This window comes from Elgaria multicarinata, chromosome 10 (assembly GCF_023053635.1).
Source record: "Elgaria multicarinata webbii isolate HBS135686 ecotype San Diego chromosome 10, rElgMul1.1.pri, whole genome shotgun sequence".
NCBI lineage: Eukaryota > Metazoa > Chordata > Lepidosauria > Squamata > Anguidae > Elgaria > Elgaria multicarinata.
In genome coordinates, this window is record NC_086180.1 from 51,898,308 (window position 1) to 51,919,787 (window position 21,480).

General features: G+C 38.5%; 1 protein-coding gene across 2 annotated transcripts in view; it reads left to right on the forward strand.

Annotated features, from left to right (window-relative positions):
- Positions 1 to 21,480, forward strand: part of GUCY1B1 (guanylate cyclase 1 soluble subunit beta 1) — a 52,616-nt gene that overhangs the window by 24,313 nt on the left and 6,823 nt on the right. For both annotated transcript variants that reach the window (XR_010025883.1, XM_063135159.1), the window contains exons 4-10: positions 456 to 574; positions 4,871 to 5,068; positions 13,191 to 13,421; positions 14,055 to 14,171; positions 14,444 to 14,577; positions 16,265 to 16,462; positions 20,049 to 20,286. Coding sequence is in view for 1 of the 2 variants with exons in the window: in XM_063135159.1 (XP_062991229.1) it covers positions 456 to 574; positions 4,871 to 5,068; positions 13,191 to 13,421; positions 14,055 to 14,171; positions 14,444 to 14,577; positions 16,265 to 16,462; positions 20,049 to 20,286 (1,235 nt within the window). In the remaining variant the exon portion in view is untranslated. The remainder of the gene's footprint in view (positions 1 to 455; positions 575 to 4,870; positions 5,069 to 13,190; positions 13,422 to 14,054; positions 14,172 to 14,443; positions 14,578 to 16,264; positions 16,463 to 20,048; positions 20,287 to 21,480) is intronic.

Genomic DNA, 21,480 nt, shown 5'->3' on the forward strand with positions numbered 1-21,480 from the left:
AGCTCAAGCCACTAGGCTATAGCTTTCCTTGATTTACGTTAATGGTTCGTGGATTAAGATGTAAAAAAGGAATTTAAAATGGGATTTTAAATGAAAAGTTAATGGATTTTAAATGGATTTTAAATGAAAAGTTGATGTGCACGTGCATGCTAGTTCTTAAGTCAAATCTCTAGAATGCTTCTAAGAACATGGAAAAAATATATAAAGAACAGTTTGGATCTGTGACATCCACTTCTGAAAAGGAATAAGGAAAGAATGCATTCATTTGTTACCCTCTGGTCTCTGATCTACCAAGGTATTTGGAGAACTTGCATCTGGGCATTTCTTGTCAATTTTTTGGCCTCCACTTCCTTGCCCTAGTAATGGACTTGCGTCTTTAGAATGTATTAAATGTGACTTGGATGCAGGAGCCTTGATGCCTTTAAATAACATAAACATCTTTCTGTTTTCTGTAGACCTTAATGCTGGAGAAATTCTTCAGATGTTTGGGAAGATGTTTTTTGTGTTTTGCCAGGAATCTGGCTATGACACCATCTTGCGTGTGTTGGGCTCCAATGTCAGAGAATTTCTGCAGGTAAGAGACCTTTGACAAATCCTCAGTGGACAAGCTCTGGTGTAATTTTGGCATGAAATATATGCTGCACAATCTGAAGCATACTTATGCAGATGTAAGTCTTAAATGTGTTCAGTGGGACTCAGGCCACAGCTAGACCTAAGATTTATCCTGGGATCATCCAGGGTTCACCCCTGCCTGAGCACTGGATCCCCTGTGTGTCACCTAGGGCCTTGCTAGACCAGGCCGGCTCTGGCGGCGGGGCGACGGTGCACTAATTTTAGCTGAGCGCTGTGCCCAGTCCGTGGCTTTTCCCGGCTACTAAGCGAGTAGCCGCAAAAAACCACAGACCTTGCAGGCCGGGGCTGCGGAAAAGGCGCACCATAAGCGAATTCGCTTATGGCGCGTTAAGGCAGGCTTCAGTGCGGCCTGGGCCCGGATTCCCCTGTGCGTCAACTGGACGCACAGCAGGGAAACCGGGTCTCAAAGCGCACTAATGCCTGGTCTAGCAACGCCCCTAGATGAACAGGTTTGACCCCTGGACGATCCAGGGATAAACCTTAGGTCTAGCTATGGCCGTAGTCTCACACAAGTGCCTTCAGGATTGCATGCTAAAGAACCTGAAATCTCTTGACTGTGACTATCCTCTTGGACAACAATTTGTAATTTGCAGTGTTAACTACCTACAGTATATCATAAAGACAAAAGTAACACACTCAGGCTTCAGCCATATTCCCACTCACCTAGGTGTAAGGCCCATTGAACATAATGGTACTTGCTTCTGAATGGAGATGTATAGTATTGTGCAATTATTTAGGAAAACCTCCCTATCAGTTTGCATTTGTATAGTTAACAAATAGTTAAGTCTATAGCTGTATATTGATACTGAATTATGCTAAATCAGTATCAGGGAACTATTTTAAAATCCTAATTTAAGATGATTTCATTATGCATTAAATGCTTTCATTAATCTGGGGGCCAGTGGAGCTGGAATTGTCTTTCTTACCATTGATGAGACTTCAAAGAATGTCAATCTGGTGTTCTAATTATCTAGAATACATTGTTCTATATCCTTGTAGACATGATGATAAATGTTACTGATGTATTCATAAGACAAACTTGCTTAAAGACTCCACGCTGACTAGAGTTTTTTTATGAAGATTACAGAGTTTCAGTTTACATGTAGATACCTACATTTGAGTTGAAAAAACATTTTAAAATGTCGCAGGCATATCTATACTTTTTCAACTTCTAAAAAGTGTTGGAAAGATTTATTTAAAGAATACGGTTTTATTTCAAGAATATGCTTTTATTTCAAACATATGAAACCTATTTGAAAGGCAAGAAAAAAGAGAATAAAAATAGGATTTTTAAAAGATGTAATTGCTTCTTTCTATATAATGTGAGGCTGAAAATATTGCTAATGGCAGTACAAAGCAGCATGTGAAAGAACAGCAGCTAGTAGTTAAGTGCAATTTGAGACATCCCAAGGGTGTTTTCACATTAAAACCACCAGAGAAAAATCAATCAGACACAAAGTGGTGGTTAATCTATGATACTTTAGGGAGTAGTCTATTTATCAACTCATATTTTAAAAATAGCAACATAGTATATATGCTCTGGCATTTTATAGCACTCAGAAGTACTGCATACAGAATGACCTGGTTTGCACGTAATGGCTATCATGGATAACTAATCTACAAATTGTTGATATCTAGCAGGAGTAAACAAGCACACTGCCTCTGCCACGCTTGTTGCTTCTGCTTTCAGTTAACAACCTACAATAGCCTTGTTCATGGGTTGCTAGCATGGTGTCTGAACCCAGACACACTGGTTTGTTTAGGGATTAAACAACCAGAGTTAACACAGCAACAAATAGTAGGTTAACTTGTATGTCCATAGATATGACCAGCAGCTTATCTTTAAAGCTACATGCACCCCCACCCCAACTCATCTGCTGAGGAAATACATGGGATTTAAGCATTGCTTAAATCCTCTCTTCTACACAATAATTAAAGGTGCAGGAACTCTTTTGCATCTGGCCAACCTACTGAGTTCCCAGGACTCACATCATTTGAAAGATCTTAGAATACGTTTATGTGTTTTAGATAAGTTGAGCAGGGGGTTGGACTCCATAGCCTTATAGGCCCCATCCAACTCTCCTATTCTATTATTCTATGATTCTCCCATTTTTGTAGCACTTTAGTACTTCTAGAAGTTTGTTTTGCATAAACAAATATTTATGGGATGGGAGAAGCATCATGGTGGCAAGCTCCAGCCATGAATTACACATGGAGCATTGCATATGTGATTAATGTTTGAAAAGGGCTTCAACGGTCATGGAATGGGATTCCCAAGATCATTTCTGTATGAGTTCATGCTCTCCAATGTTTCAAAAGAAGATACATAGGAGAGATTTATTTGTTTTGCTTGTAGAGGGGACATCCCTCCATCCTTTTCACTAATAGCTCATAACAAAAGCAATCTTTGTTTTTCTTTTCATTTGCTCTGAGTTATGTGAAGGGTAGCAAGAGACTGTTACTACTCAACAGCAACTGAAGGAGCCATTTAGCAATTTTTTGGCAGTTTTTTAGCAGCCATGTAAATGCATGTTGAAGTTCTAGCTACTCCCTGCTTCCATACAACATATGCTAAAAGACCATGGGATGTTCCCCTTTTTCTATTCCACCTTGCCAGGTGCCACATGTTCATTAAGAATTGTGTCCAAATATTACCGTATAGTCATTTCATTGCCTCCATTAATATGTCAGCCATTTGTCTGTATTTGCTATTTGTCTTCCTCACTTGTTTCAAATGATTGGTTCACATGACATGATAATCCACCATGTGCCACCAGCCATAGTGGGTTGTTGTATTGCCTGAACCTGAAACATTTTCCACAAACAGGTTAATTTTCACAAAAAAAGCTATCCTGAGAACCTATGGCTTGTTGTAGGGTTGTTCATAACAATGGTGGGTTGTTGTGTTTTCTGAACCCAGGATAACAGTTTTGTCATGGGTTGCAGAGCTGCTTGACAGGAGCAGCAGAAAACCTGATGGTACTCTTAGCGATGTCGCCAGTGCTATTTCCAACTTCCCTTGCCAGTGACTCCCCCTCCACCATTGCCCAAAAGGCACTTTGGAGGGGACCATCACTTGTTCACCACCTTTTTTTAAAAAAACAACAACCAAATTTTGATGCTTCAGGAGTACAAAAATGTGTTCATACATTTTTATTACCCCCCCCCAATTCTTTTTTAAAGTTGTCAGGAAACCCCTGGAACTGTAGTAATCTTTAGTGATCTTGTTGTATTGTAATGCATGTTCTTGTTTTTACATGTATTTTCATTTTGAAATTAAAATAAAATTTTATGAGGAACATGTAATCTTAATCAAAATGTAAATCTCAAACAAACAGATAAGTGAAAGAGGAAGTTCTAGCCTGTGTTCAACCTAAAGAATTAATTCATAAGACACTCATTTCCTTTGGAGACCTCCCAAGAGAAGAGACAGCTGTTAAAGTTCTTTATAACTCACAGGAGGTAGAGTCCAAACTATTTCAAAAGTTTTGAGGATCTGCAGATGCTAAGTAAAGGCATGATACAGCTTGCACTTATAAAATGCTTTCATTCCTTGGTATATTTAAAAAATAGCAACAAACCAAAACAAACACTAACAAAATGTGGCATTAAAAAATGCAAAAGGAGTAGTGAGCTTGGCCTATTGTATAGGAAATCAAATTTGGTATAAATATTTTTCATGCAGTTATTATGTTGTTTTCTTTCTCTTTTAGATACTTTAATGAAAGTAGTAAAATGAATCCATGGGAATTGATAGTTTTGCAATCCAAATGTACTTTTATTGATTTGCTTCTTTATCACATCTTTCTAGATCCAGATTTTCCAACAGTCTTAATTTTTAGGCTGCTAGGCTACACTTAATAATGTACGAAAGAAGTTAAAGACACCAGCCATATTTTGGAAGCAGAAGTATTGGGGTGGAAGCCAACATTGTGTGAGTGGAAGTCTGCTCATCCAATGGGACTCCTCGCTCCTGTGCCCACAAAAGAACTGCTCTGGCGTGTCTCCCAACCCTGCAGAGCAAATTTTGAGCAGAGTAAATTTTGAGGATGTGCTGTAGGCTACAAAGGGGACAGGGAATTGCTCCCCTTCTGGTTCTCCTGATAGAAGCAGTTCCATCAGAGGATAAACTAATGGATTTCACCCTTGGTCTCAATATAGGAATAAGTTATATAGTGAAAATGCTGGAAAAGTAGGTTCTAACTTTTTAAACTATTGTTCAATAATCTCCTTTCAGAACCTTGATGCTTTGCATGACCATCTTGCTACAATATACCCAGGTATGCGTGCCCCTTCATTTAGATGCACTGATGCAGAAAAGGGGAAGGGACTCATTCTGCATTACTATTCAGAGAGAGAAGGCCTCCAAGACATTGTCATTGGAATCATTAAAACAGTTGCTCAACAGATCCATGGCACAGAAATAGATATGAAGGTAAGTTTAAAGTGAAGTCTCACCAATGGTTGGCATACCACAAATATGTAGGAGAGATTGTTTATCATTATCCCATTGTTAGGCATAAAAACGCACTGTGGCATGTATCCCCGCCCCCAATCTATATCCTTCTGTATGTCTAGAGTGTCCTGTGTGTATGTAGAAGGGGATATCTATTTTGGGTTGGCTCTATTTTGCTTCCAAACTGATAGGCATTTAACCACCTTAGTTTACTATTAGAGGCAATGTATAACCCCCATTGAAATTCAATGAAAATACCACAGATAATGCTTTTTTTATTGTAGATGTGTCTCCTATAGAATAACCCTCCATATTAATATAGAATATTATGGTTCCCATGTTTCATTACCAATTCAAGAATGCTATCTTTTAGCAATGTACAAGTTCATGCTTCCCCAGCTCAGAGACACTGATCATGACACTATCAAGTCTACATACTCATTTGGAGGAGCCTGCTGAAATCAAGAAAAAGAATAGCAATGTTGTTCCCTAAGCGTTCCTCCGCCTACATCATTTTATGTACAGAGTAATTGGTTTATTGCTTCATGCATGTACTGATAGCATTTCATTGTTTTGTTTCTTTCACAAAATGTAGTATGAATGCTGCAGATAATGGGGAAGGAGGTACACATTTGAATTTCTAGTGATTTTCAACAGCTTAATACATTTAGCAAAATTTTCTCTATAATCAAATAAATAATATAACGTAATTCTGTCTACAGTCAAATCATAGAATATCATAAACAAGAGAGATAAAGTAGAGAACATGATGCACTACTGCAGAGGAACTTGTAGGAGCACAAAACCCATTTTTTTCACACTAGTTTAATTGTATATCATAGCAGACACCTGTGATTAAATCAAATTATAATCTGCCACAAAGAGGTCTTGTGAATGTCAACATATGCTTAATATCTGAAGCCAGAAAGTTGTGACATGTGCTGTGGGAAATGGAAAATCTTATTTATTTATTTATTTATTTTATTTATTTATTACATTTTTATACCGCCCAATAGCCGAAGCTCTCTGGCAGGGGAGAGATCTCTAGCTAATTTGATCTGAAGGTATATTTGTTCAAATTTGAGAGGATAAGAAATTAAAGGAACAGGAAAAATACTCAGTATCTTATAACTTTTGCTGAATATAAACCACCCTGGTCATCCTATCCCTCAATAGAGTGCCTCCTTTTGTTAGTTTCGTGGTATTCTTTCACATTACTGACAAGGGAGTTATTTGTCTGTCACCTTCATAAATTGCTATTCTATAGATGTTTGGTCTGATTTGCTAAATCTCATGGAAAATTATGCATCATAACCCCACTCAGGATAAAAATGTGTGGCTGTCTTAAGAAAAACACCCCTGCCAATACACCTGGAAATCAGGGTGATTAATACATCACATTTAGCTCCAGATAGAATAAGGAAAGGCAGCTGCATGATGGAGAGATGATCAAGGGCAAAAGGATAGACTGGCATAACAAAAGTATGACTTCCAGTTGAGGTGAATATATCTTTGCCTTGATCTACAAATTTTCATAGTTGGCTATGATTTACTGTAGTCACTGTCCCCACTAGGAAATGGTATAGTTTAACCTAAGCAAACTAGTTTGGTGGCACTTTTATAGTTTGACCAGACATCTCAGTCCAGCTTTTCTGTAAATGCTAAATTTAATAAAATGTCCATAATATTTATAGTAGTTTTACCTTGCCTTATTGTATTGGCTCTTCTTTGGAAGTAATGATAAAGTATGGTTTATCATTACTTGTATGAGCCTTGTGCTCATGCACTCTCCTATGTACCTCTTGCTCCATGGGAGGACATGGGATATTATACTTTTGTTTTCAATTACCATAGTTTAGGGTTTGGACTTAAACTGTGATCTATCTTAATTATGGTTTATTGGAAAAAGCTTTGAAATTGGTTTGTTTGAATAAACCATAGTTAAGACTAACTACAATTTGTCTGAGTTTAGACATAATACTTGTCGTGTTTCCCAAATACTCGCCTTATTGGTAGCCAAAAGAGGTCTGCCACATAATCCACAAAGCTTTATTCAGGCAATAGACATTTCTTCCCACCTGAAGAGAGTCCACCCTCTAGGAACTTTCCTCTATGCAAAACTATGCAAACTAAGTGAGACAGTTGTCCTTTCAAGAAGAACAGAAAGCCTTTTCCTTAAACACTTTAATTTCAGGGAGACTGGTTCTGAAGAAGCCTTTGATGAGAAGCTGGCCAGGCCGACCTTCTCTCATCTTCCTTTAGCTCCGTCCATTTTAGTCTACAGTGTACTCTAGGATCAGCTAGCCTTTCAGTGCCCTCCCCCTTGGAAGAATACTGATTTCCCACAAACCATGTGTTGTTAACATTTTCAGAGATAAGGTCTGGTGAAGGTTCATCCCCAGCTGGTGAAGAGCCTGTGAGAATCACCTCCCCCACTCCCTGTATAGGCTGGTATGTTTCTGGCACCGTCTCTTCTGCTTCAGAATCTGTTTCTGATTGATCACCTGAAACTCCTTCCCCCAGCCTAAGGGGAACAGGCCAAGGCATGAAACTGCTAAACTACAGTTGTTAAAGCTTCTAGTCCCTCAGAGCCACAGTGGAAAAGGAAAGGGGAGTGGGGAGCACATAAGCCCAAGATTTGCCCAGGCTCATTCACATAATGATAAACTATAGTTTATTATTACATCCAAACACAGGCCATAGCTAGACCTAAGGTTTATCCCTGGATTGTGCAGGGGTCAAACCTGTTCATCTAGGTGACACACAGGGGATCCAGTGCTCAGGCAAGTGTGAACCCTGGATGATCCCAGGATAAACCTTAGGTCTAGCTGTGGCCACAGTCTCTGTCCCATCAAATTTCAGAGAAGTAGCCGTGTTTATCTGTTACAGCAAACATCTGAGTCTTGTGGCAGTATACATTTTTTGTTGAGTACAGGCCAGTAAATTTGATGAAGTGTTATATCTGTGATGAATCATCTGTATGGTCCCATAAGACTTTTTATTGTTTTTGTCTCCGCAAAGGGTATCCATTTTGTTGAAGCCATTAATGTTATGTCTCTATTAAAGCTGCCATTGATAGAAATGACTGCAATTGAGTACTGAGTTAAATTTAGCTTGGGAACTTTGTTCCAGAACTTCCAGTTGTATGAGCTAGAGGCATAAAGTTACCTTGGACTATTTTTAGGAGAAGTGGGATACTATTTCAATAAATAAGTAAATAAAATAGCTGCTCTGTTCAGGCCAATGTCTTGCAGCTGATTTCTTTTCCTTATACCAAAAGCACTTGCATATACTGTGAAAATGCTGCACAACAGATATCCATTCCTGTTCATATCCCCAGTCCTGTGGTGATAAACAATCACATACTTATTGCACTTATGCCATACTACTGGAGTGGCCAGACTTCAGCCTTTCAGGAGCTACATTTTTTACTAGAACCCTGAAATTCATCAATTGGACTCAAGTAAAAAATAGTGGCTCAGGTTGGCAAACATTAAGGAATAGGGTGCCTCTGAACATACACCCAATACAAGAATTTGTGATCAGTTACCTGAATCAAGCTTGCAAGTCCTCTCATACAAAAACCCATTCCTGATTTTTTTTACCAACCTTTCTTTTTCAACTACCTAATTGAGAGCCAGCATGGTGTAGTCAGAATGTTGGTTGTGGGAGATCAGGGTTCTAGTCCTCATTCGGCCATGAAATTCACTGGGTGACTTTGGCTAGTCACTGACTCTTAACTTACCTTACAGAGTTGTTGTGAAGATAAAATGGAAAGGAAAGGATCGTGCAAGCTTCCTTGGGTTCCTTGCAGAAGGAAAATGGAGGATATAAATGTAATGTAATAATAATAAATACAGTTTTAGCGGTTGAGGGTGGCGCCTTTTAGTCATTGCTATTATTAGACAATTGAAAGTCAGACATGCTCATTGCAGATCAGCCAAATAGCTACTAATGGATCCCATTCTACTTTCTTCCCACCCTTTCTGTACTTAATATTTGACTTGGAAAAGGTAAAAACATCAAACATATTATGACATAGCTTGAATTTTTTTAAAAAAAATCAATTTCAGTATGACACAAACAATATACACTTATTCCTGTTTCTTAAAAGCATAAGCAGGAGTGTTTTGACATTCTATACATAGCTGTATGAAAGCATATTCCAAACTCTCTTTCCCTTCTTTATGGAAGTCACTTTTCATATAGCTGAGCAGGAACATCCATTTTGCTACAAATCACAGGAAGGAGAATCTGCTAGATATCTCTTTGAACTTGAAGGGTGATTTGTCTTCATTTTTACTGTTGTTACCATGGTGAAGGAGTTCGTAGCCACGACTGTTTGACGTCACTTGCTAGCTAGATACACAGAGGGGAACAAGAATCAAACTTTATTCCTGGCTGTGTCGCTGTAGGTGATGCTCTTTCATTTATTAAGTATTTTACGCTTGGATCTTTAGCATATGAAACTTGGGAAGCTGGCTTGTTTGTTTTACCCTGTTTTCAAAGATGGAAGGTATCTAAGTATGCTTTCTGGTTATATATTATTAACATTTGTATTCCAACTTATTTGATAAAAAGGCATCAAGGAGATATACAACAGTTTAAAACAAAAACAAAAAACCCTCTAAAACAATTTTTAAAAGCCCAGAACATCAAAAACACCAAAACATCGAAACTTTAGCTATTTAAATGGCCAAGTTAAAAAGATGTAACATAGTAAGGCCTCTGCAGGTAATGATGCCTTCAAAGGAGCCTCTCTTACAGATCTCAATAATTCATAGTGAGACAGGAGGTCCCTTAGCCAGATCCTAAGCCATTTAGGGCTTTGGAGGTTAAGACCAACACTATAAACTCAGCCTGGAAAGCAATTTGCAACCAGTGCAAGTACTTAAATAAATATGTAATATGGTCCTGAAACCATGTACAAGTTAGCAGTCTAGCTGCCTCATTTTGTATCAGTTGAAGCTTCCAGATAGTCTTCAGGGGTAGCCCCACATAGAACACATTGCAGTAGTCTAAGCATGATGTAACCGAAGCATAGGTAACTGTTGCCAAGTCAGACTGACTAAGGGTCATAGCTTAGCATAATCGTGCAAATGCTCTTCCTTGCCACCTGGAAATCGAGTGACTTCAAAGAATCAAAGAATGCTCCCAAACTTTAGCCCACCATCACTTATAAGGCCTGGGTTATGTGCTCTGCCATTTTATAATATTTTATAAAGTAAAAAAATGAAAACTATGATACTTATTCCTATTGGAAAGTTGAAAAGAATGAAACAGATGTTGTTTTGACCCCATAGCAGCTTTAACAGATACATTTAAATTCTCTCTTTTTCTATACTGATCCAGAATAAATTGAACACTGAGGAAATATTTCTGTTGATTTCAGCTGTGCTTTGGCAGAAACACTTATTTCTCAGATTTCTGACTCATTTATATACTTCCCTCTTGTAGTTTATCACAATTGCCTTCCTTGGCTCTGTCTGATACTCCTTTCAATTCTAAGTTAGTTCTCTGAATTACAGTTGCAACTATGCTATTATTGACATACTTATTCTGTTGAGGTTGGGAGACTAGCAGAGCACTTGAATGAAAAAGCAGATGGATTTTCTCAAGACTTGTTATAGTGCAATAGTGTTGCCTTTTGAAACAGGCTCAACATTTTCATTAGTTAAGATGCTGCTATTTTTCTGCAGAAGCCTTTATAATATTCAGGTCTTTTAGCCTGCTTCTTTTCTTTCATTACATTTTCTGCATTAACCTGTGATGGTGCAAAAAAATCAGGGACTCTGGATGGAAAAAGAGCTTAATTCACCTACCAGCAATAAGCAATATTTAGTAACATTTCAAGCTAAACATTTTAGCCATGCTGTAACTTGTATTATTCTGGTTTTAATTAGGGCATCAACATTTAATCAATTAATTGGATGGATTAATTGATTTAAACCCCTTTTGATCAATTCAGAAGGTGCAGCAGTTTTGGTTTGTTTGTTTGTTTGTTTGTTTAAAACCTGTTTTAAAATAATTAAGAATAGCAGATGGCCGGTACCATATTAGAAGAAGTATCAGGAACATAAGAGGAGCCACACTGGATCAGACCAAGAGTCCATCTAGTCCAGTATTCTGCTCACACAGTGGCCAACTAACTGCCCAATCGAAACCCAGAAGCAGAACGTGAGTCCAACAGCACCATCCTGCTAAGTTCCCCAGCAACTGCTATACATAGGCATACTATATCCCTTTCTTATATCCTTATAGCCTTTTCTAAGAAGATGCCTGTTGTGACATATGCATGATTGCCTAAAAATTGAAAATATTTGCTTATATCTTCAGTAGCAGTGTTTTACAAATATGCTGATATATGCAGATTTAATCAATTGATCATTTGCTCAATAAATTAATATATGAATCAACTAAGATTTTATTAACCAGATATCTTACTATCTGGTGATTTATCAATGCTATTAGAAGTTGTTGGGGTTGGGTTTTTTTTATGTAGATGTCTTAGATGTCAAAAGAGCATTTGCATGGTTTTCTGCAATCCTCCTAATGTGAATAATGTGAATGAACTGAACATGTGTTGTGTTGACAATAAACTAGTTTTACCGATGACAGTGAGCTATAGGTAAAACTAGTTTATTTAATTCTGGAATTGGACTTTTGAGTTAATTTGTGATACCATACAAATAGCCATAACAATAAAAGCACTTCTGGCTTATATCCAAATATCTCTTTGCACATGCCAAAGCATATCGGTTTGGGCATAGAGAGGGTGCCACTAATTTTCTCCCCTTTCTGCAGCCCTTATACTATCTATGAAGCTACTCCAAGGTGTTGAAAGGCCCTGCGCAGCGGTGTGTGATGCAGCAAGGCATGGGAAGCAGAGGCTGCAGCCAGGGAACGGGGCATCTGAAAGCCCCCATGCATGAGTAGGAGTGTTTCTGCTCCCCCAAGCAGATTTTTAGTTCTAAGGCAAAAAAAATGTTTTTGTCTTTGTGTTTGCTTTTTACACACTTACTCAAAAGCAGGAATTGCGTCTTATTAGCTGTTTCAAGAAGCGCTATCAATATTCCCATCTTCAAGAATTCTCTCTCGTCATTTTCAACCCTTTGCTGGCAATGGACTTTTTCTGTTGAATGAAACCATGTGATCCAGTGCCTTGGTTCTGCTTCTTGGTTCTGCATAAACTTCCTTCGAAACTTTGTTGAATTGTGATGTATAAATAATGTAAATAAATATACAAATCACCACAGTGAACTAAATAAGCAGGAATGGCAGCATAAAGACTCAGTTGTCTCAACATCATAAATAGAACTGTATGCTCAACCAGATCAAGTAAATGCCGCACTTCTTAATTAATCCTTAATTCAAGTGTTATTGGTATTGCCCATATGAGCCCAAGCAGAGAGATCTGATTTGAGCATGAATATAAGTGGCAGAATTAATCCAATGCACAGAGGGAGAAGTGGATAGTATGGTGTGTTTGCTGACTATTCCTCTACTTCACATAAGCCATACTGTGAAAATCTTCCTAATTGTGCCTTAGGTGTGCCTTAGACAGGCCTTAGACTCTAATGCAGACTATGATTCAGGTCTTCTCCACTGCTTCCACCCACACACTACGTTGGGCAATGCTGTGAGGAAGAGGTCTTGGATGTTCCTGTGCATTTAAGTTGTATCCAGGGCAACAGGGCCTCATGGAAACTACAATTGCCATGTTGCTAGATTGTACTCTGCATGCCAGCTTGTGGCCTTCTCTTGTGTATACTGGTTCTTCTCACTGACCCTATGCCTCTGGTAGGTCATCAGATCAGAATGAAATGGTGGAGGTCTGGTGAGGCCTCAGAAGACTACACTAGGTTTTTAGGCTTCCAGGCTGTCCTGCACGGCAGTGATGTCATCCCTTCATTTCAAGGCAGCTAAGGACTTTAGATGGTCCAGAATAGATTGGTGGTCAGTGGACCCTCAAAGCCACTAACAAAATCTGAAATTAATTATGAAATTCAAGAGCAGCTCTTGCTCCCTGCTGAAGAATAACAATTGTAACACAAGTCAAAGAGAGTCAACTTATCCACAGTGTTTTCTTCATTATGTTAAGGTTGTTCAACAAAGAAATGAAGAGTGTGACCATATTCAGTTTTTAATTGAAGAGAAAGAGTCTAAGGAAGAGGATTTTTATGAAGACTTGGACAGATTTGAAGAGAATGGTACCCAGGAGTCTCGTATCAGTCCTTACACTTTTTGCAAGGCTTTCCCTTTCCACATTATATTCGATAGAGATCTAGTTGTCACCCAGTGTGGCAATGCAATATACAGAGTCCTTCCACAGGTGAGAACTTTACTTTTTCCTAAAAGGTTTCTATTCTCCTCCTCTCCCACCAATGTACTCAAGTGCTACTATTCACTTGTTTATACTGGGTGTAATATGTATTCTGTACAGGCTGATAATAAGTTTGTATGCACTGCTTGGACTGTGAAAGACATTTCACATTAATGCCTTTATGTATTTCCATCTGTTTCTACATAAAATATCACAAACTTCCCTTCGAACAGCCTTTTATCCAATCTTTTAAAATTACTTTTTAAAATCTGTTATAATGGGAAAATATCCAAGTGCATTTGAAAGAAGCATAAACATTGCTCCGCTTAGTACACCATCAGACAAGCGTTTTATCGCACACTTGCTACTGCCCATTTACAGATGTTCACGCATCCTTTAGATGACGACATCGAACTTCCTTCTATCGCAAAATTTTAATCTGACTTTTTTTTAAAAAATGGAATGTGCCATGATCTGCTGTGTGTGCAGGAAAAGAAGTGCACTAAATATTGTATTGATCAATTAGCACGGCTAATTACGTAGTACAGTATAGAGATTCAGAATTCAGTCACTATGTTTATTACTGCTCATAAACAATTTAAGACTTTTAAAGTGAAATTCTCTGTTTTATTTATATTTCAGCTTCAGCCAGGATACTGCAATCTATTGTCAGTGTTTTCATTGGTTCGGCCTCATATTGATATTAGTTTCCATGGAATCCTCTCACATATCAACACGGTCTTTGTGCTGAGGAGCAAGGTAACCTAAATGCTATTCATCTGCCATTTTTCAATGGTTAATCATGCTTTGCTTGGATGAACAATACACTCTCAAAACTTTGACATTATTTTGAGAGAGAGAGAGTGTGAGGGAAAATAACCACTTTTCTTTACCACATTTGTGTTTGGGCCAAGGGTGGAAAACCTATATTTGATTGAAGATTGAATTAAAGTGGTTTGTGGGTTTAAAAGAAGGCACATAAATATGACCCTGGCATCTTTAGCTGCAGTTTTGACTTTTATCTTTACAAGGAAGGGCTCTTGGATGTGGAAAAGTTGGAATGTGAAGATGAATTAACTGGTACAGAAATTAGCTGCTTACGCCTTAAGGGTCAAATGATCTACCTGCCTGAAGCAGATAGCATTCTCTTTCTTTGTTCTCCAAGGTAAGCAAACAGGATGTGTGTATATTGCAGTTGCATTGTTACATATACTAGCATTACAGCCTTTGGGCCCAAAGAGCCATGACGCAAATGGTTGTGTGTGTTTGCTTTACTTTTAAGTAGCCATATTGGGAATCCAATTTTGATCAGGGGACTGGAACTTGGTGAAGAGATATTTAACCCTTCCCCTCTGCACCACTTCCCCAATCCAAATCCCCTTCTCAAGCTGCTATTAGCATGGCTGCTAGGGGGAAATATCAGTGCCCCACCTTTTTTTTTCCCCACGGGGGGCAAAACAGCGATTTAGATTGTAGACATGGTTGAGGAAAATGGTTCAACCACCTCGTCCATCATTTCTGGTCTGATGGCTGACCGTATCATGGTTCACATCTGTTTTGTCCATTTGATTTAATCACTTGTGGACAACATCCTTTTATCATAATATCTTAAGCATGCTGAGAGTGGAACTGGTAGTTATCAGATATATTGAGCTGCCTGTGCTCTGTGTCTCTTTGCTTAAGAACATAAGAGTCATGCTGGATCAGACCAAGGATCTATCTAGTCCAGTGCTCTGTTCACACAGTGGCCAACCAGCTGTCGACCAGGAACCCACAAGCAAGACAGGATGCAACAGCACCCTCCTGCCCATGTTCACCAGCAACTGGTGTACATAGGCTTACCACCTCTACTACTGGAGGTAGCACATAGCCATCAGGACTAGAAGCCATTGATAGCCTTCTCAAGGAATTTATCTAACCCCCTTTTAAAGCCATTGGTGGCCATCACTACATCTTGCAATAGTGAAACCCATAGTTTAACTATGTGCAGGGGGCTTCCTTATTGTCCCATCATTTCTCTTACAATATAAACCGTGCTGTAATGTGTGTCTCCCACCTCATCTCTAAAGGAATGTCTCCTCCCGTATGTATCTGCTCAGACCTCTGGATGCCCCCACCGATGGGAGTTAGGCAGTGGCTACAAGAGTGCTTTCCCCAAAGAGGTTTGCCTGATACCTACATTATTATCTTTCTGGAGCCAGGAAAAGACCTTCCTTTTCCCCCAGGCATTTTAGAGACTTATTTCTAAAATTTTATGTCTGTTTTGTGGGAGGGGGTGTGGATTGTATTTTATTCTTTTAAGTATCAGTGGCAGGAGTATTATAGCAGTATTGAAGTGCATTGACATCTGTTGGGGCCCATGACACATACTATATACCACTTTCATACTGCTTTCATAGTGCTATATCCTGCTTAGTGTGGATCTGGCCTGTGTTGTATTTTATGTTTATATCTATTTGTATGTCACTTGAGTCTTTTAACTTTTTGTAATTTTCCCAGAAAACATTTGTTGTTGGGTGGATTAAAAATAGAATATAATAAAATAAGTAAATCCAATTTCTTTGGCTAGCAGATAAACTCACAGCATATTTTTGTATATTTTTGTAGTAACTTTAATTGTTTTTGACAAAACTGGGGATAGAGGTGAAGTGTAGTTATCTCTCATCCTGTACTGGCAGGGTGAAAAGATGGAATATTAAGTGTGTTTAAATACTGAAGTAGGAAAAATGTTACTTTTTGGCTATTAAAAAAGAATTGCAAAGTAAGTTAATCAGTTTTGTTTACACCCCTGCAAGACAAATTGTATCCCACTATTTCCTCATCCTTTCTTTTATTATTTCTCTGTATTATAGTGTGATGAATTTGGATGACCTAACCAGAAGAGGGCTATACCTGAGTGACATACCACTGCATGATGCTACCCGTGACTTGGTCCTTTTGGGAGAGCAGTTCAGAGAGGAATACAAGCTGACACAGGAGTTGGAGATACTAACTGACAGGCTTCAGCACACATTAAGAGCATTGGAAGATGAAAAAAAGAAGACAGACACGTAAGACTCGATCTCCAACTTTAAGCAAGAAACAATTGTGAGATGTTTATTCAGTCTTGCTGTCCTATATTTTAAAGGTTCACAAACTCCCTGATTTTGAATTGGCCACTTGAAGTCAATGAAACTACTCCAGATGAAGTGATGTAAAAGCAGTTACCAGAAAAAGTCACTGGAGATGTAATCTTTCTTGTTGAAGCCAAAAAATAGCCAAAGCCCACCTATCAGTTCTTCCTCCCATATAAAATTATATAACAGAAGCACCATTTCTTATTTCAGTGGGAATTGCAAAGATTCAGCAAGATCTACAACCCCACGCTTGTCTGCATTCAAGGTCAAATTGCAAAGAAGTAGTGTAGTTTAGAACCTGTCATTTGTGTGATTTTTAAATTTTGTTATTACTCATAATAACTACAGCATTGTTATTAAGGCAGGCCAACTCCCCTATTTGTTTCCCAAGGGCTCATCTATACCAAGCAGGGTATTCCACTATGAAAGCGGTATATAAAAGGCAGGAGCCACACTACTGCTTTGCAGCATTATTGAAGTGTGCTGACAATTTTTGGGGCCCATTGACACATACCATGTAGTGCTTTCATACCACTTTCATAGTGTTATATCCTGCTTGGTGTAGATGTGTCATGGGCCTCAACAGTTGTCAGTCCACTTCAGTACCACTATAAAGCAGTAGTGTGGCTCGTGCCTTTTATATACGGCTTTCATACCGCTTTCATAGTGGAATATCCTGCTTGGGGTAGATGAGCCCCAAGTAAACACTCCTTTTGTAAGCAAAGGGATTTGTGTCTCTTTACATGCACACTTCCATTTCATACTTTTTAATTATTTAACTTGTGTCAAACCAGAGAGCTGGCCAGAGATGGAGAATCTGCATGCTCAACCAAAGGATGCTCTTGTGCAATAAGGTGCTGCATGCTAGGACAATATCTTAGTGAAGCAACTCTAGGCTGAGTCATTTACAGAGTATACACAAGGGTGAAGAACCTCCATCTTGAAGACGTAATCTGGCCCGTGGGGCATCCCAATCCAGCCCAGGAGATTCCTCCTCTCACTGCTGCCTGAGATCAGAGACACCAGAGGGGGTGGGGTGCAGTATAGCAAGATTAACCCACACTGGGGAGAGTGGCTGCATCCCAGTGCCCATGATGGGGCTGCATGTAGCAGGAATGTAGGGTGGGCTTGGGCCTTCTCTGTGCACAGTTCGGGAACTCTTTCAACCATGAAGAAAAATATGGTGGGTGGGTGTCAATGTCAGGAAGCAGGGTCATACCGCCAATGACATCCAGGGTGGAGGGAAATCCAGTCCCCACCTCAAAGCAGTTCTTCATCCCCAGTATTCCCAATATATCCAGTTAAGATCAACGGAGAAATCACAAGGCATATCATGTGAAATTGCACTGAAGAAAATATCTTATTATCCAGGAAGCCTTGTTCTGTCAACATTCTCCAGATTTAAATGTGAAAACGATAGGGAATGTCATCAGCATAATACAGCAGTTAAAGCCCTAACCTAGAGTTAAATAAACAAGAATATATTAGAAGCCAAGACAGTTCAATGATTAAAACCTTCTGCTTGGATTTGCTATGGTTATGGGAAGTTATTTGTTTTTCTTAGAATACTGTTTTCCAATTCTATCATTAATGGATCTTCTCTGCCCATAGCAATTTAGTCAGAGCCTTCATTGTTGTTTGTGTATCAAATACATTATATAAGCCACTGACAATAACAGTAACTCTCGGCAAAACAGGTTTTATAGCTAGGAACTGAATATATCATATATGCCAACAGTGAACTCATCCTCTGAATGCTGATCCTTGCGCAGCCAAAATGGTACTATCCATGCACAAGAGGGAAGTTTTAGCAGGCTTGGGGTATTCCAAGATTTCCTGATAAAAAAGAAAAATGAAAATCTGGGGGAGATCCAAAAACCACATTTCATGTTAGAAATGTTGACACTGAAATAAAATGTGCCAATGGTATAGCCTTCCCTGAGGAGAAGAGGATCAACACATACGATAAAAAAGAAATCTCCTTAAGCCAAGCCCACCCCACCCCCAATTGGAGTTATTTTTAGTTTTCTATCATTCATGCATGTACCACATGTTCTAAGGAGCTTCTGAATTAAGTAGGGTTGCTATCACACTTATTTGTGATACATGTCTCTAAAGATGTCTACAGAAATTGCTCTCCCAGCAATAGCATAGCCTGCTCAATCTTGGTGTCAGTGGTTTTCATGTTATGCTTGTTAGGGGGATGCCACACAACACAGCCATCAACCAGCAGGTGTTGGGAGATTCTAACGGGGTTGGTGGCAACCCATGTTGTAAACTGTAAACTGTTCTGAAATGTATAGATTTGACAAGGGATCATTGTTTTCAGTGACCTACCTATAGTGAGTGTATCATATTTATTGGCCCAGTTTAATATAGTTTTATGCCTTCTGAAAAAAACTGAATATGTTTATGGATTGGTCTATGAAAATAAGGGAACAAACTTGTTAAATGAAAATCAGTCTATATTCACTCATCGAAAAATTAAATTAAGTCATTGAATGATTGTGTAAAGTATGTTTTGGTGTACTCAAAAATCAAGGCACTCTGGAAGACAACATGTACTACTCTTTGAAGGAGACTTTAATTGTTATTTTCCTTTCTAATCTTTGTTGGCTGTTTTCCCACTTGTCTCATTAACTTTTATGTCTCAGTCTTGGACAATAATGTTTATTTAACATATCTACCACAACCCACATTGTTTGAACTTTCAGAATACTAACACTTTATCTGGTTTAGGGGGTGATCCTATGCATGTTTAGACAGAAAAAAGGTTGGGAATGGCATGCTGGGACTCGGAGGCCTATTTCTGTTAAAACATATATAGGCTTGCCCCTTTAATCATCACAACTACATTTTTTTTGCCATTTTTAAAAATGTAAGGAAACAGCATGTTCTGAAGATCTTTCATAAAAGCTGTATGTACATAATCTAAAAACTAGGCTTTGCTCAAGTTTGATCTTTGCAGTGAAACATTCACATTCCCTGTGAATATTTTGTTATGTGGCTTGGGGGCAGGAAAAGACAATAAATAATGAATTTGGAAAGCCAAACACTCAAGATGCTATTCTTTGCTGAATACCTCCATGGAAATATCAATTGATCCTGAACTGAAAATAGACAACTCTATTTCAGGAGATGAAAGTGCTATAAAATATGTCAGTGCTTGTGGGTGGGTGAACATTCATCCCAATGTTGTCTGTTTGACCATAGGCATTGGTGGAACAAACAAAATAAATATGTACAGAGATATCTACAAAATACATATAGGTCATAGTGCCTTTGTCATGCTATTTCCATTTTTCTTATAAACACACACACACACACACACACAGGTCTGTCCTTCAAAACACACATCTTGCTCAAAGAAATGAAAAATATGTGTAAAAGGAGTGATGGATCAAAGTTAACTTTGCAAAAGAAACGAAGTTAAGTCATTGAACGTCATTGAAATAAATTTGACTTTCTTCTTTTCCCCACTTTCTTTCTTTCTTTCCTCTTACTGCCCATCACTGTATAGACTGTTGTATTCTGTGCTTCCTCCATCTGTGGCCAATGAGCTGAGACACAAGCGTCCTGTGCCAGCGAAGCGTTATGATAATGTGACCATACTTTTTAGCGGCATCGTTGGATTTAATGCCTTCTGCAGTAAACATGCCTCTGGAGAGGGAGCCATGAAAATTGTCAATCTCTTAAATGACATTTACACAAGATTTGATATTCTGACTGACTCCCGGAGGAATCCCTTTGTTTATAAGGTAATCTGTGCTGTTCCATTTCTGAACTTTGTGTTACAGAGATTCCTGCGTTGATTGAAAAATAATGTAGAAACAATGCTCTTTAATTATGAAAAGCTTCATAAGATGTATATTATTTCAGTTCTATGAATATTAGAATTTCCTACATATAGTGTCTTAATTTTTGGCAAGAAAAAAAATCACACTGAAATACATGTTTTCTGAAGACAAAATGGCTAAATGAATTACAGCTACAGAAACCAGGGAAATAGGCTTTTGACTCCAAAACATTTTACTGAAGTCCGACTCTGAATCCAGATGTAAACAATCCAGTGGCATTGACTTCACACCTATGGTTCACATTAATCAACTTTGCATACTGTTTGGTGGGCCTGTCCATAAGGAATAATGCTGTAAATAATTGAACTAAAATTGAACCCCTGATTAGCAAGATGAAGCTGCACATTTGAGGCAGCAGATTGTGGGAGATGTGTGTGTGCACATGCATACTATTTTCTGAGGGCTAAACTAAATGTTTTGGTAATCGTGCATAATGGAGCTATGAATTATGGTTTTCCTTTTCCTTTTATGTAAGCAGGTACTGCCTTGATTCATATCTGTGGTCCCAATCAGAATTGGGGCCCTGCATATTTACATGAAGGTACATGAAACTGTCATGAATACCTCCACTATGTGTGGTTATTGGAAAAGTTAGTTTGGCCCTTACCTCCAGCCTTTCTAGTTGTGGGGAATTAGAAGCAGTATAATTTTGACTTCTTTGTTATTGATGCAACATTGGCTATAATAGCTATTGCTGTCAGAATAAGATAGATCAAGATTCTTTTTACCCCTGAAGAAGATTGTTTTCTAAAAGTGCTGGGCATATAATATATTACAGTAAATCATAGTTTCCAAGGAGCAGTCTGTGGTTTTGCCTCAAGAGTTTTTATGTAGGGCTTTTTTTGTATTGGTGTTGCCCCTCCTTCTCTTCTACATTAACCATCCTAGCCTAAACCTTTGGTACCAGTGTGGAAAAACATGCTTTTGAATTATCCTCCTTTTTATGTTTATACTAATATCTCGCTTTGAAGAAAATGTGCTGTGATGCGATACAGGGTAGCATATTCCTTATATACTTTTCATATCCTTAGTAATAGTTTGCTTTCTGATTAAACGAGATATAAGAAATATTGTTCTTCATACCAGTGTTTCTCT